This window comes from Takifugu rubripes, chromosome 4 (genome assembly GCF_901000725.2).
Source record: "Takifugu rubripes chromosome 4, fTakRub1.2, whole genome shotgun sequence".
Lineage (NCBI taxonomy): Eukaryota > Metazoa > Chordata > Actinopteri > Tetraodontiformes > Tetraodontidae > Takifugu > Takifugu rubripes.
Window position 1 is genome coordinate 12,204,857 of NC_042288.1, and position 27,422 is coordinate 12,232,278.

Consider the following 27,422-nt stretch of genomic DNA (forward strand, 5'->3'; position numbering starts at 1 on the left):
GCAGGGTCGACGTGGCTGCTAAATAATGCAGTTTGTCGCCGCATTTTAACGAGCCCAATATTAAATATTCACCGGAAAGGGAAAAAAAAACACATCGTGTTCATATTGGGGTTAGACAGAGCGATTTAGAATTACTTCAACATTGAAGAAACTGAAGACATTTGCATGAATTTATCATGGCGGCCGGGCCGCGTCGCTCTCCTCTGGTTCTGAGGTAACTGGATCAAACTCAGCAGCTGCTCCCAGGTTTTTTTTAAGACATCAATCCAAGCATACCTCCGACAAATTAGCTAATCCGGTCATTCATTCTTCTCTTCTTTCATAGATTAAGGGAGCAGGTGGCGATCTATTGTGATTGTGAAGGCCTCGTATTGTGTTTCCAGGGTGACTGACAGCGGCGGCGGAGGTGGGCGGGAAATCTTTCAGCCCCGGAGTTCAAAGCAGACCGAGCGGGTAAGAATCTCACCTGTAATCTCCCCTCAGGTGTCTGTACGGACGGCAAAGCCAATTGGTCTGACTGAAGCAGGATATTGGGTAAATGTGCAGTGCAAAAATATGTTGCCTAGGTAACATATGAGAAGCTGATACCAAAAAAAAGGCTTTAGGGGTTCAAATGTAACACACTCTGTGTGTTCATACTGACAATTAGAGAACTGGGAAACTCAAAAGAAATTGCATTACATTTCCACTCATGAAAAACTGACATAAATACAACAGGATAGGACAAAAAAGGAAGAACGGGAGGGGGGAAAGGAGAAGAAAACCAGACTTTCATCATATTTTTTCCCCGTCGTTAACTGGCTGCCAGCTGACTAAAAACAAATCGGAAACTGCAGGCGATCTGAAATCATTTTTCAAGAATTTGACTTGAAAAACGATTCAGCTCAAGAAAGAGAGGAGGCAGCACATTTGCTTGATTGAGGTCTGATTGATGAGACCCAGAGGAACCATTTGGCATCTGCCTCTGCTGCTAGTTACAGTCAACCTTTAACAGATGGTTACATTAAGAAAGCTCTGTGCCACAGAATTTGTTGTTCAACCTCTGATAATTCATTTGAACAGCAAATCTGCTCAAAAAACGGTCAAATATGAAACCGATCACCACTGTGTGGACAAATATATATACAAGTCGCGTTGGTTGTTTTGGAAGTAAACTCAAGAAGGCGGGGTTCATTTTTATCTTTATTTTTATGAACATCTCTAGTTCTGTATTTGTTTCATCGGTCCTCACAACCCCCCTGACGGACCCCCGTTGCCCTTCCTTCCCCTCTCCTAAACGCAGAGCTCAGAGTCAGCTCGCCCCGCCCCGCCCCGCCGAGCATCGGACCGGGCTTAACCGGTGACCGTAACAAACCCACGCAGCCTGGAACAGCAGCAGGGGTATCGGAGCAGTCTGGACGGATCTGAGGGAGAAAGGGCAGAAAGAGCAGGAGAGAAGGAGGAAACAGGACAGCTGCATGCGATTGTTCTGTGATTTCAATTTGAAACTCCACCAAGAAAATCGTCCTTTACGGAATTATGGTCGCGAACGTCCCGTGGAAGGTGAGTGGAAAAGCGCAGCGCGCAACAGGGATTCTGCTCCCAAAGTCACATTTTGTACCGATTTCTCCAACAGGAGGTTTCAGCAAAGTTATGACTGTGCTGGAGAAATGTCTGTTTTAAATATGGAATCAAGAAAATGAGTGATTCTTCTCAGGTTTGTTTGTAAAAAAAACAAAACAAAAACAAAACACGTTTATGGTAAAAGAAACCAAAACCTCCTTAATTCACGGATTTGCTGCTGCCACGGAGAGTTCAAAGTTTATTCTCGAGATTCATTATTGATATTTTGACTTGACTAATCACTGGAGTAAAGTCTAACGTAGTGGTTCTAACTGTGCGTGCATGCGCGTGTGCATGTGCGTGGAGAGAGAGGGAAAACTGCATAATAAGCATCGCTCTGTTTTCTCCATCCAGCTGTTTTGTTTCAGCAACTGGAGCTGTGTTGTTCCTTGTATCTCTCTCTCTCTCTCTCTCTCTCTCTCACTCTCTCACTCACACACACACACACACGTGCACTGACACACGCATACACAAAGCAGTTCTTGTTTTTCTTAGTTCTCAGCTCTTGTTGTGCGGCCGAGATGATAAAGGGAATGCGATTAAAATCAAAGGTCGGGCCCAGAGAGGGAGACCTTATCTCCATTTGTTTTATGCTCCCAGGGCTTATTTTAATATATGGATTTGTTACAAGTTAGACTGGAAACACCCAAGGTCTTATTGGGCCATAAATAATCCCCATACCATCAAAGTGCGGGGCCGTGTGTGAGGTGCTTCATCTCGTGGCGAGCGCTCCTCACCGGGAGACCCTATATCAGACTTGTCACCGGCGGGGGGAGGAGGGGGGGGTGGCTGAGGAGCTGAAGCGAGGGCAGGTACGAGGTGAGGCGCTGTGATGCTGAGCCGATCACCTCCGTGGCGTCCGTGGCCCCCTGCTGGGTTCAGCCTCTCCGTTGTTTGCATTGAGGTGACAAATCTGGGGGCATAAACCGGAACACAGCCGGGGGCCACAATCAGAGCACGGGCACGTCTGGCTGCTCCCAGAGAACCCTGGAAGGGCACTAAAAACGCGGCCCGCCTCTTAATTTGCTCCTGGGATAATCTCGGCTGAAAATAGTGCATAAATATGTGCAAACGCGGGAGGGGGGGGGGGGGGGGCACATCTGCGAGTACTCTTGCATAACAAAATAAAAAGGAAAATCCCAGCGTACATCCCACATTATCCTGATGGGAAGAGAAATCCGATCCCCACCTGTGATGCTCGATTGGTGCGTGAGAGGCCCTGGTTTGAGGGTGAAACCACGAGGGATCAGGAGGGCGGCGTGACCAGTGGGAACCAAAGCACGTCGCATATTTAATTCATCGGCTCACGGAGCCGCGTCTTCGTCAGCGTGGCAGCACTTCAGGCAGAGCAGCAGCTTTAAAACAGAACAGATGACCAGTGAAGGAATCCCCCCCCCTCCCATAAAGCTGCAGCCCGGTGTCCCTCTGAGGTGAATCACAGCAGGGGGCGAGCCGAGCTGCCAGTCAACCTCTGCGCTAACACAGCCGCTCTGTTTGGGGAAACTGTAATTAGCCTCCTCGGATCACGGTGACCTTTCCTTTACTGCTCTCTGAGGGGGGCTGTTTTTTTTTAAAGGGGCACAGTTCAGCAGATCCCTCTTCAGGAGTGAACGGGCCACAGGAATCCGATTGATTTCCATTGATTTGTGCTGTGTCATTGGTTGGTAATCTGAGTTCAAGCATCACCATCAGCGCCGGATCTTCGTCCTGTTAGCTGCGGCTTTGATGTTGTGTCTTTAATTGTGTTTTTGTAACGCAAAACGAACCGCCTACATAAATACTACAGGATTTTTATCGGCCTCCTGCATGATTCAAAGTCATTAAACAAGGATTTTTCCCCTCTCGGAGAACGGATCTGAACCAGAAAGTGCAGCGATAAATCAGTGATGTAATTCTCTCATTAAGTATTTAGTGCCTCTTTCAGTCGTTTCTTCCATGATCGTCTGAGCTCTCTAGTCATTTTTGACATTTCATATCCAAGTCGGGCTTGAACATTATGGAGAATCCCTGATATCTTCCGCACGTTTCACCTTTAAGGGTTCGTGGTGGAGCCCGTCGGTGTCAACAGTGATGAACTGTTGTGCTGAAATACTCACTGACGCCTTTAAAGAAGGACTTAAGGGGGAGACGTGCAGTAATAAAAGCCACTGACATCTCAACACCTGACAACATGCTAGTAAGCCCAGATGTTAGCTTTAAAGTGGAGGCACTCCCAGCACGTCTCCTTCATCAGCGCTGAGGTGTGGTCATGAGGAGGCGCGTGGATCTCTGTTGTCGTGGGCCTGTGTTCCATCCCAACCCCTCATTAGTCCCTTTGATTTCAACTTTAAAAAACACCCGAACGCAGCAGTAAACAGGGCGCTGTCTGCCTGATATACGTCAAGAACCGGTTTCCTGACAGGAGAGACTCTGCTGGACTAAACTGCAGCTCAGTTAGATTTTCTGGTGGAATCTGAGGGGTGAGGGGGGCTCTGAGGGGTGAGGTGGGCTCTGAGGGGTGAGGTGGGCTCTGAGAGGTGAGGTGGGCTCTGAGGGGTGAGGTGGGCTCTGAGGGGTGAGGGGGGCTCTGAGGGGTGAGGGGGGCTCTGAGAGGATCAGGTGGGCTCTGAGGGGTGAGGGGGGCTCTGAGGGGTGAGGGGGGCTCTGAGGGGTGAGGTGGGCTCTGAGAGGATCAGGTGGGCTCTGAGGGGTGAGGGGGGCTCTGAGGGGTGAGGTGGGCTCTGAGAGGTGAGGGGGGCTCTGAGGGGTGAGGGGGGCTCTGAGGGGTGAGGTGGGCTCTGAGGGGTGAGGGGGGCTCTGAGAGGTGAGGGGGGCTCTGAGGGGTGAGGGGGGCTCTGAGGGGTGAGGTGGGCTCTGAGGGGTGAGGGGGGCTCTGAGGGGTGAGGTGGGCTCTGAGAGGTGAGGGGGGCTCTGAGGGGTGAGGGGGCTCTGAGGGGTGAGGGGGGCTCTGAGGGGTGAGGGGGGCTCTGAGGGGTGAGGTGTGGCTCTGAGGGGTGAGGTGGGCTCTGAGAGGATCAGGTGGGCTCTGAGGGGCGAGGTGAGCTCTGAGAGGATCAGGTGGGCTCTGAGGGGTGAGGTGGGCTCTGAGGGGTGAGGGGGGCTCTGAGAGGTGAGGTGGGGCTCTGAGGGGTGAGGTGGGCTCTGAGAGGATCAGGTGGGCTCTGAGGGGTGAGGTGGGCTCTGAGGGGTGAGGTGGGCTCTGAGAGGTGAGTTCACAGTTCAGATCAGACCCCAGAGTGCTGAGGTAGCCAGCTGCTCAGAGGTCCATTAGGAGCCTGGTCAAGCCATGTTTGCTCAACACGTGTGTGTTCCTCGCTTTGCATCCCTGAGAAGGTTGAAATCCATGTTGGAAACACACACACACACACACACAGAAGCATTTTCCACCCATTTCTCTGCGTCGTTTCTTCAGCCGAGGCGCGAAAGTGGCCCCGTACGTCACCAGGAGTGACTTCACCGCTGTCAGGGGCTGATGTATGAGGGCTGGAATGGCCAGTGCTGAAACAGCAGACCACACACACACACACACACACACACACACACACAAACGTGCAAACGAAGGACCGAGACGGGCAGAAGATGCAACAAGCTTGTGACACATCTGAAAATTTTCCTCCATCTGAAGAGGAACGTACCTCCAGACGAGCGCTCTGCCAAACACGCTGGAGATGCAGCCGATGATTTGCCCACATTGGAAGGCTCGTTTGTGCCAGCAACTCTAACGGGAATTATCGATCCAGCTTAATAGCCCACCGGCCCCACCTGGGTTGCTTTTACAAAATAAGGCTCTACAAATGCTACCATTTTATACTCGGGCCTGTGTAAACAACTACATCAGCAGAAATGAATGAGCATAGTATGAGGGGGGGGGCAACCTCAGCGCCATTAACATAAGCAAAGATCCACTGACACGCAGATGTTTGGACATGTGTCTGATTTGGAGATTAGATTTCCTCCAGCTACCTCCCCTGTGTGTGTGTGTGTGTGTGTGTGTTTGTGTGTGTGTTGCTCAGAGGAGGGAAGCCAACTCCAAGGATCCGTCTGCCAGATGACCCCTTGGCAGTGTGTGCGCCACATGGCGCCCTTCCCCCTTCCTGTATCAGCTGACGAGCTGGAAAAAATCAAAACTTTGCCTTTTGGAGCGGAGAGGGAGGATGTGGAAAGTCTGAAGCCTGGGCTATTCTATAAATCACGTCCCCCGTGCATCACGTGCACATCTTACTATTCTTCCTTTTAATTGCTGGCAGATGTATTCACCCCCCCCTCCCCTCCAGCCAACCCTTCCTCTTCTTTCTGAGGCTCACATGTTCCCAGAATACTTCCAGGAACTTCTGGGATGGTGTCCCAGCCGTGGTCTTGGTTTACTCCCCCCTCCCCCACGTCCCCCTCACCCGTCCCGCTCCGCTGGCCGGGAATCCGTCCCTGTGCTTACGAAACACTTGGCAGGAAAAAAAAGAAGTGCAGTTGATGATTTCGGCTCAGTTTCCTGGGGACCCGGGCTGAGACGGCCAGAGCTCTGTCTCCTAGCTGTTACGAGGGGCTTCGCGCCGCCTCGGTTTTGTCTGTCTCTGCTTTGTCCTGCAGAGGACGGGCTCCAGAGGACCGTGCTCTGTCTGCTGCGGGAGATTGTTCTCGGAAACGAGGAACGCATTACGGATGCACTGATGAAGCATCCCGCCAGTTCAAACCAGTCCTCGGCTACAGTACCGTAGGCTCGTCCGTGCACGGAATTTAAATGCCCCAAACAATGGGTCCTGTGAGCCTCTGTCACATCAACGCGTCCTCAAGCCTCCCTCCGCATCCCTCTGTCACTGGACGTTCCAAAGATGCATTGTCCCAATAATCCTTTGAGAATATATTATTATTATTATTATTAGCAGGGTGGATCAGTGCAGAGCTCGCTGTGTCTGGGGTCCTGGACACCCCCCCCCCCCAACCCGGCGTGGAATAAGAGCAGAGAGAAGTAGGTCAAAGTTTAATAGAGCGTCACGTCTAAACAGAAGGTTGGGTGGGGGGGGGGGTTAAGGAACTTTTGAATAATACCTAACAGATCAGCACGATCCCACGGTGGGTGTAGTCAGGTGGTCTCAAACCCATGAGCAGGTTAGACGCCGATTCATCGTAATAGATGGAGTTTACCCATCCCAAACTTAGAAATGGACGACCACATTTTAATTGGAATTGCATTTTAATTTTAGTTAAAGTTTTATGTTTATTTATTGGCATATAAATGCACTAAGGTGCTATAATTGGTGTGGAAACTAAACTAGAAACCTCATCTGAGAAACAGTCCAAGGTGACTCTGGCCTCGCTGACCCTTTGAGCTGTCCGTACCTCTTCAGATTAGGACGTCTGGGGATGGAGAGCGTGGGTTGAGCAGACCAGGAGGGTCTGGAATGGAGGAGTCATGTGAGGGAGCTAAGCCTTTGTTGTCACAGTGTCTACAGATGGTTTGGCACCTGGACGTGTCCAAGGCTGCGGTAGTATCAGCCGTTAGCTTTGTTAGCAGTGGAGTCGAGGTTCTTAAAGGCTGTTTAGATCACAGCGAGCTGCGGCGCGGCTCCCAGCTAAAACCAGAAGGTGCGACGCAAAGGAGATTTTCAGAGGATTCAGAGCCTGGAGAGAAACAAGCTAATGGACAATTAGCATCTCAATTTAAAGCTGAGATTAAATATCTTTACTTCTTAATTAACAAACCCTTAAAACCAGAGGTGAACGTGTCTGATGTTTTCAGGCTATGAAATAAGTCAATATCAGCCCTAAACCAAACCTTAATCAAAAATTACTCAGGCATAACAACAACAGAAACCTGGAAAATTGTGGATTATGAACTACTTTTTAATTTTGCATTTTCCTGTTTGACCTGTTACATCAGTCAACCACCAGAGGGCAGTGTTCTGAGTGTCTCTGGTCAGAGCCAGCTGACCTTGTGTTATCAAACTGATTTGCACCTGATCAATACGTATTTAATTGCTTAATTTGATTTAATGATGTCTATATAGTTTCAAAGTTTTCTTCAAATTGTTTTTTTATGTTCAACAACTGGAGATAACTGTAATATAAACCCGTGTAAGAAGAATTTGAAAGATCTTCCTGACAAATCACGGCGTCTTTGTTGAGGCTGATGATCCTGAGCAGGACCAGGAGTTTTTGATGCGCAGGGTTTGAGGCGTGCAGTAGCTGCGTGTGCTGTCAAAGATAAAACGGACAGATCGAGGTGGAGACACACTGCTCGGGAAGCAGCAGATGCAGAGCTGAACAGAAGAAACGAGGCCAGTGTCATCCCGTCTCTGACTATAGCAGGGTTGGGAGGGGATTAGCCTCACTTACATAACTCTGTCAGCCGAATCTCCGCGCTTAACCAGCCCTCCTCCCCCTGTACCCCTACACCGTCCCACTTGCTCCCCATCCGGGATCACAAAATTGATGGTGGCCTATTTGATTTTCCGGCGCTTTAGATCCTCTTCTCCAACCGATAATCTACCGAGAGACCATGAAGAGCGGGACCTAATGAAGATGAGGGACAAAAATGAGAAGGTAGAAGCAGAAATGTTGAGCTGTGTAAAAATCTGTCCAGAAAGGAGGAAAGGGGTTAAGAGTGGGGGTGGACGAGACTCTATTTATAGTTCATCCTTGTTGGGTTTGAGTGCCTGGACCAGCACAGCAGAGCGCAGCGTCCCTGTGTGTCTGTCCCTCAGTCTGCGCTAGCACCACACACCGATACGGACACGAGTGCTGTGTGCACCCCGGCGGATACAAACAAAAGCGTTTGTTCTACGAGCAGGAGAAAAAAAGCGAGGCGTTAACGGCGGTGCAGCAATACTGAAATATGGTGAAATTTGCCGCTGCAGGGTTCAGCGGCTGTAAAGAGTGAAGCAAACAAAGAGGCTTCAGTAAAAACACACAGGACGCACCAAAAGTCTCTCGTCGTCCTTTTAAAACCAAAGATGCCCTTCAATTCTTTCTTTGTTCGTGCATCTCATTTGCATAACCATGTTTATTTTTAAGTGTCCCACATTCGTGCAGCAGCAAGCTCGTGCGCAGATGGATGCATGCATGTGCTTCAGAGAGAAGCGCACGGTCCCCCGGCTCTGGGCAGATCTGTGGGCGTCCCTCCTGATTGCCCACATGACATTAAAGCACTTAAGCAACTGTGGACACACATTCACCCGGGAGAGGGAGCGGTTCCTTATGAAATAAGTACTGGAAAGAACCGTCTGTGTGGACCAAAATGCTGAGAATTAAAACGAATTTGGGGAGCGACCTGGATGATTCATGGAAAAATCTCCACGTTGGATAGAACCTCGTTGGGTTCTGCTGTTTCCACCCACAACTCTGCTAACAGCGCGCTAATTCTGACGTTAATACCCCGGCAAAAGGACGTATTCAACTCACCACCACGGTGAACGTTGTGGTTTCGATTCATTCAATCGTGATAGATGTATTTAAAAGGCAACTTTCACATTCTACTCTCAGTTCTGTCAGCTGAGCTGGCATCTGCAGTCTGGAGGAGCATCATAGATGGTGAAAATCCTTCAGTTGACCGTGCGAAGCGTGACACCAGCAGGTGTGATCCGGTTTGCACGCTGGACTTACTTGCGCAGTTAAAGTGCGGCCAGATGCTAACGGGCGCTCTGGCGTGTCACTGTGAAATATGTCTGGATATCTCATCTGGCAACTGTCCACTCCTCCCCGTCACACTCTGCTGAGCTGGGAATGTGCACATCGCCGTGCACTTGAAGCCACAGATGAACGGCTAAAGACAGCAGGAATTACACGAGGGGAGTTAGCGTGAACATGGCAGAAGATGATCCGCAGGATGGCAGATAAAACCGCAGACATACCGAATAAAGAGAACAATCTGTCCGGTCTTCAGTGTTTCTTCATTTCCGTTCCCTTTCTGAAAGCTGGGGACTATTTTTTTTTCCCATTCCATTTTCTGTTAGGTGGATACAGCTGTGGCTGAGCAACAGCTGCTGGGTTTTAGATGTGTCGGGGAGATGCCCCTCGTGTCAGCTCATCTAATCTGGCCACCGAGGAGGATGACTTCAGAGCTGAAATCTAAGAGGAGCAGAGGGGAGCTAGAGGGGAGAGGATCGATTAGTCGCTTAACTGCCTGTAAGTTGGCCTCGTCTGGCAGCAGCTACATTTACAATGTTGCTCTATGAAGAGGGAGTGCGTGCAAACGTCTCTAAACGTGAGACCGGAACCAAGGAAAAGTAGCATCGTGAGAACCCTGTCTCTTAAATGGAATAAACATGACAGAGCACCCTGCACTCAGGTGGCAGCGCAGCAGGTCAGTGGCATCACAAGTGTTTTAAGGTCGGACGTTTCCCAGAAATAAGCAGATAAGTAAATGAGCAACCCTGTGACTGAAATGTTCCGATCTGATTTCAGCCTTTGTTTTTTTAAATTTACCCATCAACTTCTTGGAATATCATGGAACGGCCTAGTTTATTTAGTTGGGAAACATGCCGGATTAAAATGAATCCCCAGCTATTGTCTACTTTCTCATCAGTTTCCCGGAATGTCACATCCTGATTATGGGCTGTAACCTCTGGACTGTATGGCGCCCTCTGGCGTCCAATAGTGGAGCTGCACCAGCCCTGCTCTCATATCTGAGGAGCTAACTGGAGTTTAATCCAGCAGGTAGAACTAAGAGGACAGCGTGGGCTGCTACAGATGGTATTGTTTCCTCTTCTCTCAAGATAAACGACCCTCATTAATCACAGCCATTTGTCTTCGGTTCCGAGCCGAGAGGTCAGTGATTAAACCGTGCTCTCTGTAACGAAGCCATCTCTTTCTTTCTATCTGTGTGTGCATCTCTTTCTCTCCCTCTGTTTTTATGGCTTTGATGTCATCCAGATCCCAGTCGAGTAAAAGAAATTTAGGTAGCAAATCATGTTTAATGTATGTGTGCTTACACAATGAAAGCGGTGATGAAAAGTGGGCCAAGCATCGAATGGAGCAAATTATGGCAACAAAGCAGCTTGAATGTGTGTGTGCATGCGAGAGAGAGAGCATGAGAGAGTGTGTGAGAGAGAGTGAGATTATGATATCCTCTTTGGTTTATACCTGACTGATCTTCATTCTGTGAGACTGTGGTGTTTACTTGTCACCCCTGTTTTAAGACAGGCTCTTTTTTTTTTAACCTGCTTTTTTTAAATACTGGCTTGACTGTTTTTATTGTTTAATGGCCATTAAATAATCATGCACTATTGACATAACACAACCAGCACATTCACAAAGACCATACATTCAAGTCCTCATTAAAAAATGACCTGGGAAGGAAGCTGATGCTTTATTTCTGGTCCAGCTGACGGCCGTCTGCGTGGCGTCCACTGCCAATATCTTGCTGTTAGGTCAAAGAGCCTCCATGTTATCAGCTCCATGTTAGCATTTCCCAAGAGTCACCTTCAAATTCTGCTGCTATTTCTCAGCTACATCACCAACAACTGTTCCATTAGAAGTACTGCACCAACCCCCTGATATCGCAGGGTCCCACATGCTGCCCCCCCCACCCCCCACCACACCCCCCTCCCTGTGAGGTAATCTATCCAGCAGTGATCTAAAGGATTAAAAAATCTCTATCTAATCTGCATCTGTGGGTTGACTGCACAACTGCACAGGCTGATGTAATTTCCTGATTAGATATGGTGCTGTGTGTGTGTGTGTGTGTGTGTGTGTGTGTGTGTGTGTGTGTGTGTGTGTTCATGAGAGATCGTAATGGCGCAGCAGGTCATGTCTTTTTGCCCTTCCATTGGCTTCAGGAAAATTAAAAGATGTCAGGCCGACCTCAAGCTGCAAAGGTTCAGACTCATTCATCTACGTATATACACACATCACGCACGCACACATATGCAGCGCGCCTCGGCAGCTGCTGTGATGGATGGGTGGGATGTTTTATTGGGACGCTTTGGGCCTCCAAAGGGTGAATGTTGCAACCTTAAGGATGGTTATGTCCACTCGTTTAGCTTGCTAGTTCCTCCCTTCTGTCCAGCTAATGCTGTCACGCTCCTTTAGCTCAGGAGCATCAGGCTGTTTTGCATTGATCCATTTGCACGTCTCCTATTTGGCACTTTGAAAACAGTGCTGTTCCTCTTTCTCACTCTCTGGGCCCATCAAGGACGATACTCCACAACTAGTCTATTCATGAGAAAATAGTGAAACTGACCCCGGCACACAGGCTAAAATCAATAGCCGTATTGTATCACTTATCAAACTGCAACAAGCTGGCTGATTACCTCATCGGCTGCCTGTACGGACTTGGAAGCAAGGAGATAGAAGGATGAGATCACACGATTGATGAGTCAGGATCTGATGCCAGCTAATTCTCACAGTGCGGCTAAACCCGCAGAAGCGTTCTTATTTCGGTTCAATGTGCTCCTCTGATGCTGTTTCTCGAACCTGCTTTGCTTGATGAAATTAAGGGCCAAATTGTTTTTCTCGCAGGCAGCGAGGAGGCCGATGAGCAGCGTCCTGGGATGAGAGCTTCCTGCCGTTGCCACGTCCCCCCCAGACCTCCAGGAGGAGTCGGACGGGCAACACTCTGAGGTAAAGAAGCAAAACAGATAACAATCTATGACCTTCAGTATGTGCTGACTCCTCTGCACCCGCCGCTCTTTTCCTTTTAACACCCCCCCCCCCCAGGCTGTTTTCCCACCATCTCCCCTTTCAGGCTCGGTCAGGTTGACGGTTCAGAGTGACCTGTTGGTGTCCGTCAGGTCGGCAGCGTGCGTGATTGACACCCAAAATATGTCCAAAAAACCCACTTCAACATGTTGAACAGTTGTGTGAGAGGAGGAGCGGGGGGGGGATCAATACGCCAGGATATTGCTGTTGATCCAAACAATCCAGCCAGCCACGATATTTATTACTGCTTTGTTTGTATTCGAGCTTTAGCCTCCGTCTGCGTCTGCCGCTCCGGTGTCTCACAGCGCAGGATTTCGGAGACCTGTGGGCTGATAATAATGTGCGGTCAACACAGTAGCAGCTGTCTTCCTCTCTTTTTTCCACCGTCTCCATTACAGATCGGCTGCCCTCCGTCTTTCCTCTAGTGCCCCCCGAGCCTGTCGGCCCAGCTGTCCCCTTCCTTCATTTGCTGTCTCACATTGTTACCGTGTCCCGTGCAAGGTCAATAACGGATACCGACCACGTTGGAAGCTAAGAAATGACAAAAGGATGTGCACGTGACCGCAGACGTCCGGTTTTGGTTCCTTTAGTCTGGCATCAGCTTCACCTGAGCTCATTCTTGTTTTAAATGCCATTTTTGCATGAAATATGGACATAATGGAGTCAAAATTGGCAGATTCCCACATCCAAATGAGTTTAAAAATGTTAAATATATGAGGTCATCAAGCTGAGAAGCTAAAGGGATATTTATTTATTAGGTATAAAAGCTGGAAGTGAACAGGTTTGCAAGCTGTTAAACCCATCATCTCCAGCCCAAACAGCAGCAGCGCAACCTTAGCTGACTGTACCTGAGGTTTGTGTGTTGATGTATGCAGCTGAAGTTGTTAGACGAGGATGGAGAGGTTATATCAACTCACACACTCCCGCCGTCAGACACACAACAGCCTCAAAAGCTTTTCGCTGTTGTATTTTGGGCGCCCAGAGTAGCGCTGTGATAATGGCAGTAAAGTACCAAGTCAGAGATCCCAAGTGAACTTTCTCCTCCCTTGTTATAAAACCACTGAAAAGGGAACACACACACACACACACACACTCACAGAGTGGTTAGATGTTTTATTTTTGCAGGTCTTTGGTCATAAAGTTCTGAAAAAGGGTTTTTACCTGGTGAGGTCATGGGACGAAAAGTCAGACAGGGTCACACTAAGCAATTTACCTTTAATGCACAAATATCAACCTTGTGATGCACTTTGGGTGTATTAAATGAAGGCAGATGTGACAGATGCAGCAGGGACCCGCCGCCACGGTTAAGGAGCCATGCGATGGCTGAAAGAATCCACAGACGCACACAAGGACACGCTCTTTGTTCACTCTTCTCTCGTCTCCCGTGCACAGGAAACCACGTAGGTGCACACAGACGAGCCTGGTGTTACGTAATTTACACCACCGTATTTCTGGGTGTGCTGTCAGTTTCACTAAACGGCTGCACGGTTGTGTGTAACTCTTATTTAGCCAAAGGATATGTGCTTAAAAATTAGGCCAAGGAATTCGGCTATGTGGCCTCCAGGCTATCAACCCCCCCCCCCCCCCCCCCCCCCCCCCACATTAGCGGTGAATAATGTGCAGGATGGTGCCACTGCAGAGAATATTTGTGTGCAGGCTAAAAAGGAGAACGTGGAGGAGAGGGCGGGCAGAGCAGAGGTGTGTCTGCATGTGTGAGAGGGAAACCGGAGGCAGGGGGGCTCACAGACAAAAGTGAGAGAGGGGTGGGAGGAGTGTGAGGAGGAGGAGGGGGGGAGGCGGTGCTAAGGCAGACAGCAGGGAAGGAAAGCTGAGAAGAGGAACAGTGGAGCAAAGTGAGAAGAGACAGAGAAGAAGAAGAGAGCAGGGCTGGAAAATAAGGGGGCTTCCATTTGGGAGTCCTGGTGTTGGGAAATGAGGTCCTGCTGCAGCACAGAGGCAACCGGGGCGCTCCGGAGTGTTGTAGGGAAGAATTAGAGGGAAAAGAGGGAAAGACAAGGACAACCAGCGCTCACACAGGCTCCAGAGATTTGTGCACAGTTTTTTTTCCAAGAGAGGAGACAAGTGGAGGCAGCAGCAATGCAGGACTCAGAATGGGGTGAGTCTCTTCCTTTCCCAAACTTCTGCCTTCTGTTTCCTCCATGTTTGACTCTGTTTACCTGACAACAACATTGCCAGGGGAAACTATTCACAACTTCCTGCTGGGAAGCTCATAAAGAGGGTGTCTTTTAGACAATAATGAGAAGGTGTGTAACGGAAAGAGTTGGAGACAAAAGTTGCTCGGCAAAGCGATTCACACCAACGCACCCATTTGACAGGCTGGAAATGACCCACAAAAGTGTTAAAGCACCTCTAAGAACTTCACTGAGCTCCAGCCGTTTTCCCAGATAAGAAAGGAGACTCTGGCTCTGACCGAGTCTGGATACTTTTGGTCTGTGTAAACTGGGACAAACTGGTCTGGCTGGGATTCATTCAGGTGGGATGATGCGCTTCTGTGAGGTCAGAGGCCGGGAATTTAACCCCGGCCCGGGCCAGCCTGCTCATTACTGCCTGTTGGGGCATTGATTGGAAAACGTAGCCTCTGGACGGTTGACCTGGAGGAAGAGGAAGGAGATTTGAAATCTTCACACACACACACAGCAAATGTAGGGCTTTCCCATCTCAGACAACATCAGGAAGATTCAGAGGAAGTCGGTGTGTTTATTTTGATGTCCGTCCTCCCTGGGAGACACAGGCTGCCGTCTCTCGTCTTCCTCACACACATCATTTAAGACCCCGGGCTGTTGGAGTTTTACATCTGCTTTGCTGTAGTTCGGGAATGATGCGTCAGCAACTCTGTTTATGTCGGAGCGGCGGGACCGCCCCCCCGTCCGTCACGTAGCGGCTCTCTTTTTGGACGTGTCAGGTAGAGGTTTCGTTGGAGGACACGCTGGAGACAGACTGCAATTACAGAGAGTTGGCGGAGTTGGAGGCGGTGACGTCTGGGCCTGTAAACACTGTGGACGGGCAGGTGTTGAGACACACACACAAGGTGAAGGTGGGGGGGGGGGGGACCGACTGAGATCAGGGGGTTACCTCATCTCTGAACAAATGAGCTAAATGTGTGTCACGAATCGCAGGTCACGTGCGTAACCTTTTCCAGTCCCACTGACTCATGCGTGTGTGTGCGTGTGTGTGTGTGTGTCGTGTCTGCATGCAATAATAAGCACGAGCAGCAGTTCCCTTTCTTTTCACTCTCTTTGTTTCACCGTGGGAGTCTGTTTCATGGCCTCACTTCTGATCATGAGTCTGAACTCTGAACTCAGGCGGAACAACCCGGCCCAAACATCTGCAGTTTCAGCCCACATCTGCCAAAAGTTAATTATTATGAGCTGACTCTTTAATTGTATTTGTGCAGCTCCTGCACTCTGGGGTGGAAACGCATTGGCAGAACACAAATCGTACTTGATGAAGGTCTCAGTAGTCGACGAGTGGATCCTCTTTATCCTCGACTCATTAACTTTTTCAGGAATCTGCTGAGCTAAATGCCATGAATTTATGTAAAGCCCTCAGCAAGGAAGCATTGTGTGACACTGAAGGATCGGAGCTGAGAAATCAAGAGATGTGAATCCAGAATGGCCTCTGTATGCAGCTCCCACCCCCCACCCCCACACACACCTCCATTTTCTTCCAGTTTACGGCGGCACGGACAGCGTGTCTGAATGCCTCTGCACGCTGGCTCCTTCGCCGAGTCAGATTTTTCCCCTCATGAGTGGAAGTGAATTATACATTGAGGCTGGCACAGTTAAACTCAAGCATGGCTGCTTATGTAACAGCTGCTGTGGAAATCATTTGCCCGGCTTTATTTAATAGATGTGTGTGTGCGTGTGTGTGTATGTGCGTGTGTGTGCGTGTGTGTGCGTGTGTGTGTGTGTGTGTGTGTTGCTAGGGTTTTGCAATGCGTCTTGAAGTCAGCCACGATCAGCATTTTCACGTTAAATATGCAACACCTTTCAGATGTTGTGGTCTACCCCCATTAGCCCCCCACACACTCACACACACACACACACACACACACACACACCACACACACACTGTATGCCACATTGTCAGTCAAATTGTTGTTGCTTTCAGTGGGAGACAGCAGGCCTTTTCTGTCTGCTCTCTGTTAAAGCGAAACAATGGCTTTCTACTGCTGCCAGAGCAGCTGGGGTGGAAGGAAGGGAAGCTTAGGAGGGAAAACTTTACCCTTCTCTGCACATTTGTAACAATGAGAAGTCAGCCCAGCACGAGGCCGTGGATTTTCCCCGCTATTCCTGTGAGCACTGAGCTAAAGATGACTGAACTGATAAGACACTGTCATCAACTTTTACGCTCAATCGAGGTTGATAATGAAAGACAGATCCGGTCATCGATAGTCTCCTGCCCAGACTAATCCCCATGTCTCTGTAGCGGCATGCTTAGTATTTCCAGTGTCTGCAGCCCTGACCACTGGCTGTCACTGGATAAGTGTCGGGGGCCTGGAAAATGTCCTGGAAAATCCAACATTTGGAACGAACGAGGAAAGTCGGCCAGATCTTCCCCTTTTCCACTGTTTCCTCCAGTACCACCTGACTGTCAACCAGCCCTCTTCAGCCCTGGCGCTCTGCACGCATATATGGGTGTAAACTGTGCTAAAATAACCCCCTAATATCCCAGCGTGAGTATCGCCACTCTCATTTACTGCTCAATAGAACAGTAAAGTATTTTAGAGCAAATCTATGCCACCTGTTCCCGACTGTTTCTCAAAATATCCCAACATCCCAAAAATAGTTCCAGGCTGCTTGTGTTTAAAATGGAGGCTGATTGACTGTTTAACCCCTCTTTTATCAGTAACCTACTGCTGTAGCTATTTTGAGTTGATTCACATGGCAATGGGACTTTTTTTTGAGACACGGGACTTTGGTTTCAGTGCTAAAACTCTCGAAAACGTTCTGATCCAAACCCCCAATCACATCTTTGCAGAGCGCCGAGTATTCAGGACACGCAGCACAACAGACACCGTTTGATCATTTTTTAATCAGCGACGGCACATTATTTAAACTGCACGGGCGCTATCTGCAAACGTACAGGACATCTGAATACAACTGTGCGCTGTGAATGTAAAACGCCCCATAAATGAGCCACTGATTGATGGTTTGCTCCCCCAAATGACCACGGTGTTTTCACAGAGATGTGTCGCTACTTTCATGTCATTCACTTTCAGAAGAGTGCTGGCTGCTCTCCCTGTCAACCCCCATGGGGAGTTCCACAGCCGTGTGTGTGTGTGTGTGTGTGTGTGTGTGCGCGTGTGTGTGTGTGTGTGTGTGAGAGAGAGAGAGAGAGAGAAAACCAGCGTAGGCTTGGGTCATTCCACTTTCCAGCAGCCTCTGATGTCTGAATTGAGGCCAGATGCTTTGAGATGCTAAAGAGCCAACCTGTCCACTGTCAGCCTGTCAGACCCTCACAAAACTCCCTCACTCTCTCAGCTTATTCCCCAGCTTTCTCTTTATCCCTCGTCCAAATGGGACCCTCCACTGTGCCTCCGGACAGAAGACATCTGCAACAGCATCGAGTTGTGTTTAGAAGGGCAGACAGAAATGTAGTGTGAGCGGACACCTAAAGACCCCCCCCCCCCCCATACACACACACACACACACACACTCTTTTTGTCTGTTCCATCGCCAGCGATACAAGAATTCAAAACTTTTCTTCTGCAGCAATGTGGACCATCTCCCTCTGCCAGAGGGAACAATAACTCTGGTTTCAGTAAAAGGAGACTCGGCATTAGGACTTAATGAGGTCTGAGTAGGTTTGCATGCGCTGTGAGCAGTGTGGGGGCAGGGGACGGGCGTCCACGCAGACACTCTCCCAGTTGGAACACAGACGTTATACCTCAGCTCCACTGGCAAAACATTAAAAGACTTGTTTTCCAGCGGAGTCTGATATCTTTCGTGCCAGTTCTTTGCCCGTTTGAAGTTTTTACGGCGGAGTTTCAGCGAGTGGCTGCGTGACGAACAAAACGGGAAAGGAGATTAGGCGTGGGCCGATTGTCTTGCTGAGTTATTGTGTGCGTGTCAGCGTGTCGCTGCCTTGCCCAAACTTGTGGATTTTCCTTTGTTGGCCGCCGTGGAGGGTTATTGTGACTCACCTAGAATGTTGACGTGCTATCTGCCTCAGGCTCTCTCAGTTTCAGGATTAATCAAAAGACAAAGTGGGATATAACCTCCGGTCAGAAGCAGCCAGACAGTCAGCAGCTTTGATGACTGTTTTTGGGGATCTGTGATGGCCGGTTAAAGAAGGATAATTCGAATAAAGTGCACGTTTGAGCCGTCGTTCCATAACGTCCCGCTCAGACGTGACGCTTTCATACATTCCACCTGTTGCTCTCGTCTTCACGCCGGCTTTGCTTCAGTTAGTCGCGCTGTGGGATCGCCGCTGACGGAGGAGAAGATGAAAAGCAAACGGCCCAGAGCGGCGGGCGGGCGGGCGGCCGAATGAAAGAGGGATGGAGATGGAAAAGAGTGGCGGAGGTCAGCGAGGCAGCAGTGCAACAGGAAGTGAGGAAGGACGTGGGTGAAAATGGGAAGAAAGTGGGGTTGAAAGGGCAGGAAGGATTATAAATCTAATGGAAAGGGTGGAAGTTACGGATTCATCGGACCTTCTGCGTTAAGTTTCAACGTCCTGTGCCTCGCTGTTTTCTACAATTCATGCATAATGGGGACCGCTGGGGTCAAAGGTCAAGCTGGTGTCTCACAACCAGTGTGTGACGTCCTGAGTGAAAGCAGGACTGTTCAAGCACCACAGAGTTATATAGAACCTAATATATAAGGTTCAGCTCAGATGAATTTATATATATATAAAAAAATGTAGCTCAGTTTCAGGATTAGGATTTGCTACAGTTTTGTAGCTGGACTGTAGAGATACGGTCCGGACCTAATTCTTTCTGCCATGGTTTGTTAGTCTTCTATTTCTATCTGTTTTTATTGTAGCCTTTGTTTGTTTTCAGGGATCAAAACACCAAACAGGAGTAAAAATATTCAGTTTGTTCAGGGCTGTTTTTTGGGTTTGGGCCTTTTTCAGACCCGTGAGGTGAAGATGATAAAAGTGAGGCAGAGCTGTGGATGAAAGTTGCAGAAATGATTTGTTATTTGATCAGAATCTGCTCAAGCTTGTGTCTTCCTTGATGGACACCTGGCTCTGGAGCGTTCCCATGGGGATCAAGCCCCTATAGAGCGTCTCTTTTGAAATCCTGCTATTGGAATTTTCCCTCTAACCCTCGCGAGCCGCCTTTGTGCTATCCCTCCTTCGGCGTCAGCTTTTCAAACGTTGTCCCGATCCCAGCAGAGTCCCCGGAAAAGCTTGGAAGCTGCATATGATTGTCAAGTGAGCCGCTGCTGTGGAATAATAGGTTTCTCCTCTCCCAGGCAAGATCCGGATTGTTCCCATCATAACGGGATTATTTCCTCATCAAAGAACCTAATTCAGGATCTTGTTTGTGACCTACCTGGCAACCCCAGGTCCTCGTCTGCCCTGCTGGTCACTGTCCTGAGCACCGGAGGGTGGATGGAGGCTGTAAACTCAGCTGCTTTGAAGCCATTCAGCGTCATTTAATAGTTTAGGAGTGTCGGGATGTGGTGTGGAGTGGCCTCAGATTGACCCCCAAATAGCTTCCTGCAACAACTGGAGTTTATTTTTGAATATCGAATCAAGTGCCTCGCTACGAGTTACGCCTCATGAAAGACTATCAGAATGATTTGAGGCACTTGAGATGCTCCCTATTTTTAGCGACGAGTGTTTTATTATCTTCCCGTCTTGTGCAGCAGAGGATGCTTGTAATGATGAAGGTGGAGGAAGCGGCGCAGGCAGACGCAGCCTCAAGTTTTTCTGTTTTCTTCTCTTTTTTGGAGAAAAAGCGGGGAGAGTTTCACTAACCCTGGGAAACAACCACTGAGCAACATCGGAGGGGGAAATTAGCTTTTGGGATTCGCTGCCCAAGTAGCTGGAACAAAACCCGACCCTTGGAGGTCAGAGGGGAGGGAGGACAAAATCAGACCCCCTTCTGTTTCCTCATTGGGCAGCGCGACAGGGATAGGGCCGGTCTCAGAGGGTTGTTAATTTCATTATCCTGCCTGAGAGGTCCTTGTCAGGGCTGGCAGTGAAGGAGAGGAGGAGATGGGAGATAAAGGGTGAAAGGAGGTTGTGAGGCGTGATTATTCTACATGAGAAATGATCACATACCACGCATATCTTTGGCCTCCTTTCTCTTGGGTGTCCACACATGTTTAACTGTGGTTAACAGCAGGTCCAGGCTGAGGCTAATGAGCATTCTGGGAATTTGCAGTGAACTATTGGGCAAAACTCGCAGTCGTTTTCTTAATCTTCAAATCCAAGTTAGCCAAAGCCAAATTCTGCTGCACGTGTAAAACAATCCACTTGGAAATCATGTGAGTTTCTCCAAAAACCACACATACATGATTTTATTTTATTGGCTGAAATAAACTGCAGGATAAAATACGTGCACTTTGTTGTGCATAAATGAAGCAGCCATAGCTGGTGTGGATTACTCCACTTGACCGTGGCTATAGTCTTGGCACGACAGGCCGAGCACAGCAGATACAGTATCGGGGCCCCTGCGTGCATCTGTCCTCTCAAAGCAGCTAACACTGATTACGCTACCTGCAAATGGAAGCGTCTCCCTCGCTGCTGCTTATTGTTTTAATATGTTTCCATTTATCACAGCCTAAAAATAGCAATGTGACTAAGTGCGGAATGTGAGCATTGTGGTCGTAAAACAGCGTGTTGCTCAAAAACCCCCATTAAAAGCACATCAGCGAGTGCACGGAGCTTTTAGACAGTGACATTTAGGAACTAACCAAACAGCTGCAGATGGTGATGACTGTGCCTCATCCTGTTTCCCTCTGCGTTTCTACCCTCTTCGATCCATCCCCTTTACTCCCCTCTGTCATTAATGACACTGTGAGCGACGCCGTTTATTTAATAAAGGATGAGTCTTTGCTGTGAGGATCAGTCTGGGGACATTTCCCCCCCCCCCCCCCCCCCCTGCAGTCACCTTGTCGTGCACCTTGTAGTTGAGCCTGCCCCATTCAAGCCTAACAGAATTATGTTAAGTTGCTTCTTCCGCAGCAACAGTGGTGTCTGTTCCATGTGAATAAATCTTTAACCCCATGTTTCCCCTTTCAGAGCGCGAGGTCGGTCTCACGCCATCGGGGTGTCATGGCTCTCGTTCAGGCACTACCTGTGACTGACCACCCGAAACCAGGTCTTGACGTCCAGCAGTGCCGGCCGCTGTCATCCCACTCTCCCTCAGGCCCGGGCTCCTGTGGCCCCTGCGGCACCGGGACAGCCATGGGTTCTGTCAGCAGTCTCATTTCGGGCCGGACGTACCAGGAGAGGCACTGCCGGGCTGCCAGTGAATTCCCCACCAAGGCGCGCCGATCTACCCCAGCAACCAACTGCTTCCGACTGCAGGACAACACCCTCCGCAGCGGGAGCTCCTTGGAACAGCTGCTGGCTGTCAACAACCAAACCCATCCCCAGGCCCACGTCGCGCCTCCGCCGTTGCCCAGCAAGCGGCAGCCCCGCCCTGGGAACGCTGCTGCGGAAGCTGGTGGGAAGGCTGCTGGAACACAGGCTAAGGCCACTAATGGAAACTTGGGACATACCAGCAACGAGGTGGTAGTTGGAGACTGGAATGACAATGTGGTGGTTGCGGCTACAAGCCCCTGCAGTGATTCGGAGGACCAAAGGGACAACAGGACTCTCAATGGGAACATTGGAGGACCTCCTCCCAAACTCATCCCAGTGTCTGGACAGTTAGAAAAGGTAAGAGCAACAGATGCAATAGCACATACATATTGGTCATCAAATAAAGAAATCAGAGATCATTTGATGACATTTCTTGTCTAAATTAAACTTAATTATTGGTATTTTGTAGCAGTCTTGACAGTTAAAAACACATTTTTCTTCAATCGTCTTTTAGTGCCATCCAGCATGACATTAGCTCTGCCAGCACAGTCACGGTATTCATGTAACATTAAGATTTTTATTGTAAAATGTCTCCTTTGATTACAGCCTGTGACATTATTACAGGGGAGGTTCCTATTGTCTGTTTCCATGGGAATCCCATGCCGCACCTAAATGCAGTCGTTAGCTGTTTCCCATTGATCCACTGGGAATTTTAATCTCTGGTCTGATGGGCTCAGATGGATCATTTGAGGGTAACTCACCCTGCAGACACACCATGGTCAGTGTCAGTGCTGTGGTCTGTAAATCCCAAAGCAGATGATTGAGAAGGCTGCTTACTTTGTGTTGAGCTCTCATCCTCTCCTCTTCCTCCACATCTTTTTGCGTCTTTTCTCAGGCTTTTGCTTGTGTCGCTACCTTAGTTGTTGCGGAAATAATTAGGAGAATTACTTAATGAAGGCCATGAATAGCAATTAAACTGGATTAGAAGAATCAGAGCCTGGAGGGATGACCTTCCAGCATATCACTCTCAACCTCCTCTAATGAGCTGTATTCATCCATCGCTGATTAGCATGTCTTGGCTTTTATCAGCTGATTTGAATGTGTTTTGGATTTCAGAACATGGAGAAAGTGCTGATTCGTCCGACAGCCTTCAAACCGGTTGTTCCAAAAAATCGCCATTCTGTGCACTACTTGTCACCAAGGCCAGGGGGCAGCAATCTGTCAGCGAGCCAGGCCAGCCTCAACATCCTGCTGCCCAACACCGCCAGCACCACCACCGGCATCGTAATGAGCAGCAGCTCCAGCTCTGAAGGGAAGTGTAGCTCCTACTGCGGAGGCCGTAATGCTCGGAGCAGCCAGTCGTGCTCTATGTCGGACTCGGGGAGAAACTCCCTCTCAAGCCTCCCCACACACAGCAGCACAGGCTACAGCCTGGCTCCCAGTGAAGGCTCTAGCTCCGGTTCCGGCTCCGGGGGTCAGCTGGAGCCAGTGACGGGCCTTGGCCGAAACCCTGCAGGTGGCAACGGGAGCCATAGCCACACCAATTCAGACAGTGGACGGTCGTCATCCAGCAAGAGCACCGGCTCGGGTTCGCTGAGCGGGCGCGGCCAGCCGCTGTCCGACAGCGGGTCCTGTGGCCATTCATCACCTCCTGTGGAAGGCTATGAGGGGGTGGTGAGGGAGCTAGAGGAGAAGCTACGGGAACGAGACCTGGAACTCCAGCAGCTCCGGGAGAATCTTGACGAGAACGAAGCTGCTATCTGCCAGGTACTTTGCTATACATTCGTTTGAGGTGTCGATACTCTAACTGCTGAGCTGTAACTAACGTCCTTAACCCGGCAGGTTTATGAGGAGAAACAGCGTCGTTGTGAAAGGGAGATGGAAGAGCTCAGACAGTGCTGTGCATCAAAGATGAAGCAGGCTTCTCAAAAAGCCCAAAGGTCACAGCAGGTGCTGGAGCTACAGGTACGATTAAAAAGTTTTAAATGTCTCTGGGTTGATCTGTTTTACTTTATAAGGCAGTAAAATGCGCTTCTTTCATGACCGACTGTGTCTGCTGTCAGGTGTTTCAACTCCAACAAGAGAAAAAGAAGCTCCAGGAGGACTTTTCTTCACTGCTGCAGAACAAGGAGATGCTAGAAAAGAGATGTGCCACCATTCAGAGGGAGCAGACCCAGCTGGGCCCGCGCCTGGAGGAAACAAAGTGGGAAGTGAGTGAGACTACCTGACACCTGGCATCAATATGGATGAACTCAGTGTAAAATAAGAGCTTTTATTCAGGTATAATAGGAATGAAAGAAACATTTTCTGCCTTTTGTTACTCCAGGTATGTCAGAAGTCTGGAGAAATCTCCCTCCTCAAGCAACAGCTAAAAGAGATCCAGTCTGAGCTCAGCCAGAAGGCTGGAGACATTGTGGTGCTGAAGGCCCAGCTGAGAGAGGCCCGTTCCGAGATGCAAGCCAGCCAGGCCCGATTTCAGGAGGCTCAGGCGGCCCTGCGGACACGAACTCTGGAGCTGGAGGTCTGCGAGAACGAGCTCCAGAGGCGCAAGAGCGAAGCCGAGCTGCTCCGTGAGAAACTGGGTCGCGTGGAAGAGGAGCTGACCCGCCTCCGCGACGCTCTGTCCAATCACGGCGTGCTCTCTGTGTCAGGAAGTGGGACTCTGAAAGGACAGTGCATGGGCCTCTCCATCCAGCAGGGGCGCGCTGTGGGAGGACGAGGTGGTCCCAGTCCCTGCGTGTACCGTGATGGGGAAGAGCACCATCTGGTCTGGGGAGGAGAGAGCGATGAAGCCAAGGCACAGAGGCAGAATGCAGAGACTGTGTTAGCGCTCAGACAACAGGTACGAGCTCATATTTAAGTGGTTATTACACACGTTTCAAGCCAAAATAATGATTAACTGATACGTTAGACAACCAGGGTCTACTGACATACTTGAAGGAGTCCAAAAAGTAAAATTTACAGCGAATAGACTGGATGTTTCTTTGTTTCATCCGTCGCTCAGGTGGACAGACTGAAGGCCGAGCTCCTGTACGAAAGGAGGACCAGTGAGGAGCATCTTTCACACTTTGAGGAAGAGAGGAGAGTCTGGCAGGAGGAGAAGGAAAAGGTACAAACTGGAGCAATCAGTCTCATTTCAGTCTGTGGTCTGCATTAGGGTTTAGGCTTCTAACTTTAGCCGTCTCCCTCCAGGTGATCCGTTACCAGAAGCAGCTGCAGCAGAACTACATCCAGATGTACCGGCGAAACCGGGATCTTGAGCGGGTCATGAGGGAGCTGAGTCTGGAGCTGGAGAGCAGGGACATGGAGGAATATGAGGTCCACAGTGGCAGCAACGACATCCACTTTGAGGAGATCACGGCCACTGAGATCTGAGAGAACCAGGCTACCTCCGTAGTCTGTGCGCACAAAATAACGCGGAAACTGGGCTGGAAACAAACTGAGATGTAAACCAAATCCCGGACACCAAGCCAAATACTGCACTATCTTTGAAGCAGCTCAAAGTGGATCACTGAGCGAGCACTCACCATTTGTCTCTGTCAAAAGGGAGATTTCCCCACGGTGCATTCTTTACATCTGCTAACAGACGTCTATAAATTCTGATAGGGCGCCATCCCTCCCTTTTTTAATGGGTTTCAGTCCACTACAAAGCCAGCACAAAGACCTATTTCCTTCAATGGGAGCAAAAGCAGTGAGACCAGGTTCAAATCAGGGTATCGAAAACGGACTGGAACATGAAGCAAAAAAAAAACAAAAACAATGTTAAATATCTGAAAGTTCAACTACATACATTTCTGTACAAATGGCGGTCAGGCATACCAACATCATGACATCATCAACCAGCTACATCTATGTTTAACGGCACGAGACTCAGCAGTTTGTTTCACTTCCAAAAAAAAAGTCAAAAAGAATGTATTGCGACTGTTATCAACTCCAGACAAATGCAGTAGAACTGGTCACCACTGGAGTCGGCGCGATGGGAGCCGTGGCTCCGCTCCGCTCGCTTCTGAAGCGAGTCATCAAATAAAAGCAGAGCCGGTTTGACATTTGCTTACACGTGGACATCCTATTCTGTCATGTTTCACCACCGCAGAGGAAGGAAATGTTTAATCCCAACGCCGCCCGTGTGCCGTGGACCACCGTCGGTTGTGATGTCGCGCTCGGCCGATGCTTCGTCTCATCCAGACACACTCTGGCATAAACATTTACATTTGAGACGGCGGAGATTTGGTCCTGGCTCTCTTTCTGTCGCTCTCCATCTCCGTCCCCATGCCTGCTCCCGTCGTGTTAGCTCAACTATTTTTGGCGGCTTCGGGAGCTAAAAATGGAGCATTCCTTCGACGTGGCATCACCAAAAGATCGTTGCTCGAACAGCATTGCAGGCTGCATCCGGTCCCCTTCGTTGCCGCCAGTGCATTTTTATCCCAAATCTGCCGGTCCAAAGCCAAGAGACACTGTCTTCCTGTCTTCCCAGTCTGCTTTTGAGACTTAGAACCAGATGTCAGGAGAAGCTGGTTCAGAGGCGAGGCCGAGCAGATGTCGTCACGCCAGGCGTGAGGAGGAGTGGGTCGGCGTTTGAAGCTGGGAGGTTTGCAGCGCTGCGTATGACACAGCAGGGTAGGTCTTTACGAAAAACCAGGCCCAGAGCTTTTATTTTACAAAGAGTCTATATCAAGAAACAAAAGTTCAAAGGAAATCTATATAATGGAGAAGATGTTGTATATTTTTATATATAGCACCTGGAAATATTTTGTTGTAGTACTGCTATAAGTGTGGATTTAATATACAGTACAAACTATAAAGACATATATAACATATATAGCTATCACACAACAATAATTCAAATGATCCGTCCATTATTAATGGAGGCAGCAGCATAACGAGAGCGCACCTAATAGAGTAATGCATGACAATATGTTTATACTAGCTGAATCCGTTTGGCATGAACATATACCGTACTAACGACCACAAAGGGAAAATCGTGAACGCCATAACCACAATATCATGTCACGACTTTAGGGTTTGTGCACATCCCACATTGGCAGATGCACAAGACAGATCGGATCAGGAAAGCGTGACCTCATTGGCTGTGAGGTGGAATCAAAGCCCGCAGTACGCAGTAGCTGCTAGCCTGAATCAAGGGAGGTGACTCTGGATGAGCAGTTTAGGTTTGTCCAGCCAAAACTCATTTTACTGACTGTTACTCATGAGACAGGGGCCAATGAAAGGTGATCTCCCTCCCCGAACAAGTCCCGCATGCGTCCCAGACATTCACCACACGTCCTTTCATGACCGTTTCCTCTGTAAATATGTAAAACGCTAAACAGTATATCAGAGTGACATTGTATTTTATTTAGGCAAAGTATCTATTTCAGATGTAGCCACTGTGACTAGACCAAAGCAACTTAACATAGTTCTTCTTTTGTGGCATTTGTTCTGCATCCTTTTTAAAATGTCCTCTTCCGTTTTTGTCTAAATCATAACGTACGTGGTCGTCTACTTTGTATGTTTACGTGTATATTTCTTGTACAAATGAGTTTTTGATTAAAAACAAGTTGCCACACCAGTAAGTTGGCTCAGCTGTTTACTCGTGTCTCTCCACGGTGCAGAAGGAAGGCAGGGTATATTCCAGTTGCGTGCCCGTATCGCCTTTTAATCTACTTTGATTTAAACTGTGCCGCCAG

The 27,422-nt window shown here is 49.2% G+C and overlaps 1 protein-coding gene across 1 annotated transcript; it reads left to right on the forward strand.

Annotated features, from left to right (window-relative positions):
• Positions 1 to 1,338: 1,338 nt before the first annotated feature.
• lzts2a (leucine zipper, putative tumor suppressor 2a) lies at positions 1,339 to 27,304 on the forward strand. The gene is made up of 9 exons (XM_029835178.1): positions 1,339 to 1,542; positions 12,055 to 12,156; positions 21,454 to 22,095; positions 22,855 to 23,505; positions 23,581 to 23,703; positions 23,802 to 23,948; positions 24,065 to 24,580; positions 24,743 to 24,847; positions 24,931 to 27,304. The coding sequence occupies exons 3-9, from the start codon at positions 21,487 to 21,489 to the stop codon at positions 25,111 to 25,113; spliced, it is 2,334 nt and encodes a 777-aa protein (XP_029691038.1). The 5' UTR covers positions 1,339 to 1,542; positions 12,055 to 12,156; positions 21,454 to 21,486; the 3' UTR covers positions 25,114 to 27,304.
• Positions 27,305 to 27,422: the final 118 nt, after the last annotated feature.